Source organism: Gossypium hirsutum, chromosome A12 (genome assembly GCF_007990345.1).
Source record: "Gossypium hirsutum isolate 1008001.06 chromosome A12, Gossypium_hirsutum_v2.1, whole genome shotgun sequence".
NCBI classification, from domain to species: Eukaryota; Viridiplantae; Streptophyta; class Magnoliopsida; order Malvales; family Malvaceae; genus Gossypium; species Gossypium hirsutum.
In genome coordinates, this window is record NC_053435.1 from 29,185,714 (window position 1) to 29,195,299 (window position 9,586).

The 9,586-nt window shown below is 31.4% G+C and overlaps 1 protein-coding gene across 1 annotated transcript; it reads right to left on the reverse strand.

Annotated features, from left to right (window-relative positions):
* Window positions 1-1,003: 1,003 nt before the first annotated feature.
* Window positions 1,004-4,066, reverse strand: LOC107934374 (BTB/POZ domain-containing protein SR1IP1). The gene is made up of 5 exons (XM_016866800.2): window positions 3,530-4,066; window positions 3,363-3,432; window positions 2,545-3,159; window positions 1,922-2,461; window positions 1,004-1,716 (listed from the first exon to the last, which is right to left on the reverse strand). Exons 1-5 carry the CDS (start codon window positions 3,625-3,627, stop codon window positions 1,195-1,197), a joined length of 1,845 nt encoding a protein of 614 aa, XP_016722289.1. The 5' UTR covers window positions 3,628-4,066; the 3' UTR covers window positions 1,004-1,194.
* Between the last annotated feature and the right edge of the window lie 5,520 nt (window positions 4,067-9,586).

A 9,586-nucleotide genomic window follows, 5' to 3' on the forward strand; every position in this document is an offset into this window, starting at 1 on the left:
TTATATTTAACCCTAAATTTAAAAAAGTTTTTATACTTAAATAACACTATGATAGGTGCAACTTAACAAGCAAATGCTTCTAAAATAATAGTAAAATTAACAATTAAACAAGAGTTATATAATATCCAAACAATAACAACAAAATAGGAACAACATAATAGTGAAATGGTAGCAAAACAATGGGAAAACAACAGCAAAATAGCAGTTTTTTTTTCAAATTCAAGCAGGGTCGGGCCTGAGCCAAAAAATCTTACCCAAGGCCTAACCCGTTTTCTAAACGGGCATTTTTTTGTCAAAACTCATTTTTCAGGCTTATAGTTTTACCTTAACCCTCCCACTTTTTAAGTGACCTGGCACATGAACAAGTCTACTAAATATGCATCATTTATGTATATATATATATGTGTGTGTGTGTGCGCGCGTGTGTGCGTGCCCATGTGTGATCCAAAGGAATTAGTGTCGTTGACATTTTAAAAATCTGCAATGTTAATTAAACTCAATTTATAATATTATTAAAATAAAAAAATTATTTTTCTTTTAAGGCATCTTAAATACAATATAACAATAGATTCAAACAACTAAAACATATTACTAAAAATTTTAAACACATTAAATTTATGTTACTTAAGGAATTTGATATGATGAAAATCGAAATTATTAATATTTGGTAACTAAAAAAAATATGAAATTTAGTTAGAAATTTGAGATTGAAAATTAAGAGAAAAATAAACTTGAGAATGAAATGAGATTGGGAAGATATACAGGAGTGCAAAAGGGTAATATTACTTTCTTCTTTTAAAAAATTGATTTTACCGTTGATAAAAACCAACAGTCACGATTTGCTATTTTTATTTTTTAGAATTCGCAATGGGTTGAAATTCAATTTATAGAGCGGCTAGAATTGAAGAATCAAGTTAAATTTTGAGTTGGAGTCACTTTGTTATGTGTTGAACAGAGTTAAAGAAAAGTAGTCTTTCAAATGGCAGCAAAAACCTCCGTGATGTGGTATCAAACATAAAGATGATATTATTTACAGCAATAGTATACAGAAGAAGCAGATATTGAAAGGTACCCCATAAAATAAAAGAGAGGTGAGCGCTCCAAGTTTTCTCGAGCCTTACAAGTAACACAGACGCTAAACAATTTCCCACGCAAAAAAAAATAATAATGATTTTTAGGCAAAGCAATGTGGTGTCAAGATATGGAGTGTCTCCTATCTTTGCTGGGTCTTGTTCGACCTTTGGCACTGGAAGGGACGAAAGGATAAAGCCGTCCGAGTTTCTTGGAAACTGAATTCATAAATGATTTTTTAGGCAAAGGAGGCTTATCAGATGATGGCGTAATACTTCCCATGGGATTGCTTACTGCAGTTTTTGCTGATGTTGATTTTTCTATTTCTTTCAGTCTCATTTTCATTTTCACTAGCTCTAGTTTCAAGTCCTGGTTCTCTCTTTTCAAGCTGGACAGTTCACCTGAAACTGGATGGACATCAGTAGTGTATAAATTCACCTTGGAAGGAATGACAGCAGGGGAATCTCCACTTCCATTCATAACATCTCGAAGGCGTTGCTGCTCATGGTAAAGGACTTGAACCACGGTCTGCACTGGAAGACGGTCATTCTGAGCCGCATGCGCGCAGGCCTCCCTCGAGAGTTTCTGGCAATCCATTAAACTGCAAACTTTCTTCCTCTCCATGTCAGTAATAGTGGGGTGGGCCTATTGATTGTAATCAAATCAGTGAAGGAATATATGTATGGTGGATCAAAAAGATCATAAAATTAACAATTATATTGAAAAGTTGTGAATCTTGATAGTAGTAATATTATCTTGTATGCAAATGCTTCAAGATCACCATTACTGCTATGTGTACAAAGTCTTGGAATAAAGTTGCAGCAGATTCTTAAGATGGAGATTTATGTACCTTGAGGTAGATATCTATGGCTCTATACATCCCATCCTCTGTTACCCTGGATTGTTCCGGAATGAGTTCAGCAAGACCGATGAATTTCGAGATAGGTAGATTACGGTCAGATGCTATTTCAGCTAGGTAGCTCTCCATTAGCTTTCCCACCCTTTCCATGTCACTTGGTGGGGGAGAAATGTACTCATCATCTTCTTTGTATCCAAAATGGTGGCCTTCAGTTTCATATTCAACGTAGTTCGTCAGGATCCGCTGCATGGTGTCCACATCAAATAATGTATCGCCGGTAACAGAATATGCAGGAATCAAGAGATCATCCAAAACAGCCTGTCCTAATTGCAAGGCCATCCTTCTCTCCAAATCAAGTCGACAAGCAACAGTTGTTTCAAGGTATATCGCTGCACGAAGCAACACTGATAGAAAGCTTACGGACATCGCATTTTTCTCCCTAGGCAGAAGACTCACTATGGTTTCCAACACAACCCTTTTCTCGTGTTCTTGTCGCGGCTCAATTTTCTTCCTCCCCTTTCCAAATACTTCCTGCATGAAAAAAAGAGTCTGCACTTTAGACATCAAACATATATCTAGTAAAGAAGTCCATCATGTTGGTATGGGTGTCTCACCAAACCTCTAAGAGCCTTTTGTGCATAAAGCATAAGCACTGGACCAAGATCATATTGTTTAAACCCTCTTGCTACCATTGCAATAAGAACCCGTTGGAAGATGTCGATTCGAAGAACAGCTAAATCTTCAGCCCACCAATCGACAATTGATCTCGAGTTAGTGGTTGTCAAAGAAATGGTACTATCATTGCCACTATCAGACCTGCTAGACATATAAAACTGGCTCTCTTTGCAAGCTAAATACGCGATTGCGTCAATGCACCGGCTCACTAATTTAACTTCCTCTGCAATAGGGAGGAGGCTTTCAGACATATGTAACACAGAAACTGCTCCTGCTAGACTCTTAAGTGCCACTTCATTCAAGTAGGCTTCAGTTCTTCCCACAAGATTTCCGACTGCATAGTCCTCAGTCATCTCGAGATACTCGGCCGCACATCTTAGCATGGCAATGTTTTCGCTGCTTATCTCGAAATTTATCCCATAACAGAATTTAGCTGCTAGTTCAAATGAATCTGCTCCACCTGGAACATTGGGGATTTCTATGATTGAATGATCAGCATCATTGGATTCCGATACAACTTTTCTTACGTATCCAGACTTAGATATTAATGGAAACTGCAATTCAAGTAGGAAATAAGTTCAAAAAGTGCACGGTTCTGCCATATATACAACAAAATATAGATGCCAACTTGTCTATAAATGGTACTAAATAAATACAAACATCAACTGTGTCCAATTAAGCGACCATGGTTACAACACTACGGCTGCTTGTCATTCTGATAAATGGAAATACATGAATTAAAGTGTTTGATTTCTACCTTATGCAGTGAGAAAGAAACTCCTCCAACTTGGACAGTGACATCACTGGGAATCTCCTGAGAGAAAATCCTGGAAAAAACAACAAAGAGATCAGGTTATCAACTTCAGCAGCCACTTCATCAAAAATGATCCCTGTTACTGAAAGAAAAGGGGATAATACTGATACCACTCGCTGGTTCTCTTCATGGCTGTGGAAAGAAGCTCCTTTTTAGATGACATGTTAAAACTAGTAGGTGCAATCTCCTCCTTAACAAAATCCACCATGGAACACACTCAACTGATTTTACCATGATCTTATCTCTATCTCCATCAAGCCATAGATAATGAGAACCTTGGCAGTTGGCACAGAGAAATTCGGACACGATGCTTATAACTTTACAAGGTTGTAAGGAAGCAACAAAAACATGTCATTTCCTTCAATGTTTTGTCTCTTCTTCTTTTGCCTTGAATGTTTAAATGAGAAGCAGAAGCAGGAGCTATCATCTCTCTAAATCTCTAATGAAACTGCATTATCTAACTTCAGCCTTACAAAAAAAGCCATCAGAAATGGGGAATTCCCAAAACTAGGCCTCACAAGGAAACTAGAGGGCAGGGTGTACGGTGGACAAGGTTTAAAATGAGTGGCAATTTTGGTAATAGTGGAATGAAATGAGGTGAGTGTATAAGAAGATAGATGAAGATTAACAGCGTGTGGTGTGGGTTATAGAGATGAGATGGCTCCAACTTCCTTGGCGGCTAAAGGTCGAAAGCTTGTAAGTGGGAAATATTCCCATCCACAAATGTTCCCATCTATCTCTGATAAAATTTTATGTTTTAGTTTTTACAGGATATTTAAAAGATTTAATGTTCTAACTATTTTTAAATATGTTACTCTTATATTGTTTTACAGTGTAATAATGGAGAAAACATTTTTGACTACTTTTGTAGTCATCATATTAACATTCCAAGTCTAGCCCTTGTGTAATTGGTGATGTGAGCGACAACTTGTTCGCCACTGTAACTAGTCTCCAATCAGCAACAGTAGGAAAATGGAAGGAAATTGTTTGAAAAAGTTTTCCACATTAACAGGCCTAAACTAAAATTGCATCTCTCTTATCCATCCATGGGTGATGTTGAGATGACACATGTCGATGGGTTTCTATTCTGAAAAATGATAGAAGAGATCAGTTTGTCCCTACATTTTGAAGGCAGCAGATAACTGGGTGTCTATTTGCTAAAGTTGGGTAGAAATTCTCAGAAACTAATGAAAAGCATGATCATCTGTTTTACGCAATTTAAATTAAGGGTCCCCTTCATAACGTTGATAGTTGATTTGGTCGCCAATCCATGGTAAGATTTGATATGAAGTAGTGGGATTATAATTCATATCCATTTCACAGCTATTCCCGGCCCCATCCTTTGGATTTTCTGGTTATACCAACATTAAAAGGATTTTCGTATTTAGTTGCAGGCAATTGTCCCATTTTCTCAACTATTATGTTATTCTATCAAATTTTGACTCTTGGTGCAATCAAGTTAAAAGGACTAATGCTAATGGGCACCATAGCTACTGGAAACTTTTACACATTAAAAACGGGGTAATTTAACCATGAAATGCAAAAGCTTAAGTTATTAAATGCCTTCTTTTAATAATTCCCGGCTATTTCATCAAATATGCAGCTCAATTCTTGAAATTTATTTATTTTCTCCTTATACTTTAACACACTAAGCTACTCTTCACCTTGTTCACATCAACATTATTTTCTTCCTAAGAAAACGTACGTTTTTTTTATTTTTTTATTTAAGGGTTATGTAAATATTATGAATAGTTCTAGACATTTTAATATTTTTGACTCAATTCATAATACTATTTAAATTTGTCATTAATCGGACAACGTGACAATTATAAAAAAAAGACTTAAATCATAAAATGGTACCTAAATTGTACTTTTTTTTCTCAAGTTGCTATTTATTTATTTATTTATTTATTTGGTAACATAGTATAGTTTAATACCACTTGTAACCAAAATTAATTTAAGTACCAACTTGAGAAAATAGGTATAGTTTAGATAACATTTTGTGATTTAAGCCTAAAATAAAGTAATTTTAAGCTCTAGCATTTAAGATTTTTATTAATTTGATTATTACTCTTCAAAACTGCATATAAAAATTTAAAAAAAAATAATTTTTTTCATATTTTCAATAAAGATCCTAAAAAGTTGAAATTGTAAAAATTTTCCAAAAAATTTTTAACCTTTAGATATCAATGTGAAATCTTGCATCATAATCCATATATACTTTATTGTTGACATGGCACTATTTTATTTTGTACAATGTATTAGAAAATATTTTAAAAATTAAAAAATTCAAAAAAACAAATACATAAAAATTTTAAAAAATAATTTTTTTTTCTTATTTTCAAAAAAAATCATTAAAAATATGAAAAATGCTATAAAGCCATTTGAAATTCAAAAATGAAAACATAAAATTAGTTTTAAAATTAAAATTTTTAAAAAAAAAACTTGAAAAGTAGAAGAGTGGTGGCATGTGCCTAAGGAATTTGATGTTGGAATTTTCACCTTTATTATTAAATTTTCGTAAAATTCAAATATGTAGGGTAATTTGAATAACTTTATATATATAGTATTTAAATTTAAGGTAAATTGTATTATTAGTTATTAAACTATAGTTAAGTTTTAGTTTTTGTCATTTAATTAAAAAAGTTATAATTTGGCTACTAACATTTTCGATTTTTTTTTGCCACTTAACTGTTAAGTGACACTTTTTAACTTGGTATGATAACAATTTTAGTCCTTAACTTTTTTATTTTCTATCAACTAGACCATGATTCTATATAGAATTATAAAAAAAAAAATTCATATTATTTTAAAAACAAAAGTTCTATATAAAAATCCTAGAAAAATAAAATCTCAAATATGTTGTTTTTAAATACTAATATGTATGGGAAATAAAAAAATCATTCTATAGAATCGAAAAACAAATTAAAAACAAAATAAAAAAAAGTTAGATCATTACATACTTCCTTAGTTTTTCTCGAAATCAAATTAGCAATATCTTCAAGATGAGTTCCATGCTCTTAAAGAACATCCAGAATTAGAATTACAAAGGCATGGGAAATTGCCTCTAATGACATTCTTTTACCCAAAAAAATATATAATGTATCACAAAATTTTCTTTTTCAAACTCAAATCGATTCATTTTATTTAGTTTATTTTTCAAAACCCAATTTGTAAAAATGAATTATATCATGAATTTTTTTCTTTTCTTATATCGAAAAGACTATGTCAAGAAACAAAGGAGATAAAAAACAAAGAATCAATAATTTTGCTTAATGTTTCAAGGAATGGGTATTAGATATTTTTATATAAATAATACAGAAAGAAAATTTGTAGGGTTTAAAAACAATTTCCCCTCATTTTCTCCAACTTTATTTACTTTTGCATAAATTTTTAAATTTTTAAATTTTTTTAATATTTTAAATCAATTTTTATCATTTTATATCTAATTAGTCAAATTGGCCAAAAGTATAAAAATGGAGGATTAAAATTTTTATTATCCCAACTACAAAGTGTCATTTTTACAATCTAGTGACCAAAAAAAAAAACTTCGAAAACAATAGTGACCAAATTGAAATTGTTTTTAGTTAAATGACAAAAAAGAATATTAACCCACAATTTAGTGACTAATGATGTGGTTTACTCTTAAATTTAACTCAAATTGATTCAAAATATGTATCATTATTTAAAAATTATTTTTTACACTAATATTTTATATATTTTATAATTATATTTAAATAAATATATACATGATATATAATTTATCTTAATTAAATAAAAAAAACATACTTGTTCAAATCAAGTTTCATACGGGTTAAATGAATAACTCAAAATTTGGAGAGACCTTATTATCATTAATGGAGTAAATAATACTTTTTAAAATGTTGAAACTTTTTTATATTTTTATATTTTTGAATTTTTAAAATTATTCTAATTTTAATTTTTTATTTTTATAGAGATTTTTAATTGAATTTTTTAAATATATATATATGATTTTTTAAAAAATTTTATTTAGGGTTCTTTATTCAATATGAAAAAAAAACTATTTTGAAATTTTTATATGCTTTTACAAAATAAGAGTAAAATTAACAAAAAAAATGTAACATTTGCAAGCAAAAAAAAGTTATTGCATCTTCTATAATTGTCACACCTATATGATTAATGATAAATTTAGATGTTGTTATAAATTGAACCAAAATTATTAAATCATTACAACTATAGAGATTTAATGTCTTAAATTAAAGTAAAATGACTAAATTTTAAAATGTGTAAGAGTGTGTTGCACCTTAGTTGATGAGACTGAACAATGAACCTAACATATACCTTGAATATACCGTTTAGACATAGCCTCAGAGGCACTCTTCAGCTCGATGCTAAAGAGGGCCTCACTTATATATTAAGTGTTGTGCTAGATTCCAATCATAACATTTTGTTAGAGGTGATTGAAAACACGTTATAACACCACCTTATCTAGACCTATAGCGGCAGACCACTTGACCACTTACCTTTAACCTTCCTATAGAAACTTGGTACCTTGGGACTAGGGATAAAAGTATACAAGGTTCAAGGCTCTCATGGACACTAGGGTTCTCTTCTCCCTTTCTCTCACTTTTGTTTTGCCTTCTCCTACTTCGTTATACTTCCATGCATCCTCAACGAATTCACCAGGAATTATGGTTCTCGGGTGGGATTTAAAATGTTTGCATAAAGAAAAGCGAGAGGTACCAAGTTTGATAGGAAAATGTTTACATAAACCTGTAAAAACAAAGGCGAAAAATGTTTACATCAAACACCACAGTCCCACCACTTATTTGATCGGACCCGTCACCTCAACCTACCATCTGTCTCCATATTCGCTTTAGTTCCATGAAAATAAAATTTTGCTTCAACTTTCAGCCACAAAAATAATGGTGAACCCCTCAAAAAGAAAAAAAAGGACATAGACCTATCTATGCTAGAGCCAACAGCCTTGAACATCAGAGGTCGTCCCCATCCCATTTGCACGGTTTGTAATGGATTAATTACTAAATACTTCATAAAAATTATACATATTTAAATGAATTGGTATGTAAGCTAGCTTTATTTCATGATTAATTTGGAATTACTCAAGTCTGAAACTGATGCTTTTAAGCACTGCCAGCAGATCAGTTGTCAAATTTTCCTAGCTTTATATGAAAGATACATATATATAAAGGACTTAAATAATTATTTTAAACAACAATGGTTAAATCTTTTATTTACGTTTAAATAGTTAAGGCATGTAACTTGTATCCTCAACTGATGGCTTACACTTTGTGAAAGAAAATAATAAAGAGAAAAGAGTGACATGTGTACGATAAGAAATAAGATAGAAAACACAATGATGAAGCTGTGACGAGGCCATTTTAAGCATGAAAAAGGCACCCCTAGCTAGCAAAATTCCAACATCTTTTGTATAAGCAAGGTTTTGGTTTTGGGTGTTTTGTCATGTTTTTCAAAACTATGTACAAGCAAAATTCATGGATCTAATTATTGCCAAGCAAGTCTAGAAGGTAGACAGACACGAAAATCAAGTCTTGGATTCCAGCAGCATGGTCGCTTGTATGTTATTTGGTGTTGATGGTGGTGGGGTCTAAAAAATAAAATAAAATTCCACAAGTTAAGGGTAGTCACGCCAAAGCTTCATAACAGAGCTACCATGTGATTAGAAAGGTCGAAAGCAAAATCAACACCCATTAATTTATGAGACTTGGAAGGATAAAAGCGTCATCAAAGGGGTTAAGTTCCCAACAGCTTCATACATTGTTAAATTTTGAAAATAAAACAAGGAGAGGGGTTTTTTTTACCATAAATTAAATAATTATTAAGAGAAATGAAGTATTTTTATTATTTTTTAAAAATATATTTTTTTTCATTGCATATTATACTTTTTTATTTTTAAAAAAATGAATCAGGTAATCATATTTTAAAATTTGACTTGAAATTAGAAGAAAAAAAGTATTGTAATCTCGTCCAGGCAGATGGTAGGATGAATAACTTTCTATTTTTTTCAATGTTTTGTCATATCCTTGAAATTAAACAAAAATTATTCTAATTTCGCTGTGTCAGATCAATTTTTTCCTCGGACAGAAAGCAAGCTAATCGGATAACTCCTTTTATTATTTTAAATAATAATTAACATTGAAATT

Excerpts from the sequence above, each read along its gene's own strand:
- LOC107934374 (XM_016866800.2), bottom strand. The coding sequence starts at position 3,627 with ATGGTGGATTTTGTTAAGGAGGAGATTGCACCTACTAGTTTTAACATG. Across the intron at positions 3,160-3,362 it reads TTTCTTTCTCACTGCATAAG|TTTCCATTAATATCTAAGTC; the intron begins GTAGAAATCAAA and ends CTTGAATTGCAG. Across the intron at positions 2,462-2,544 it reads AAAAGGCTCTTAGAGGTTTG|GAAGTATTTGGAAAGGGGAG; the intron begins GTGAGACACCCA and ends TTTTTCATGCAG.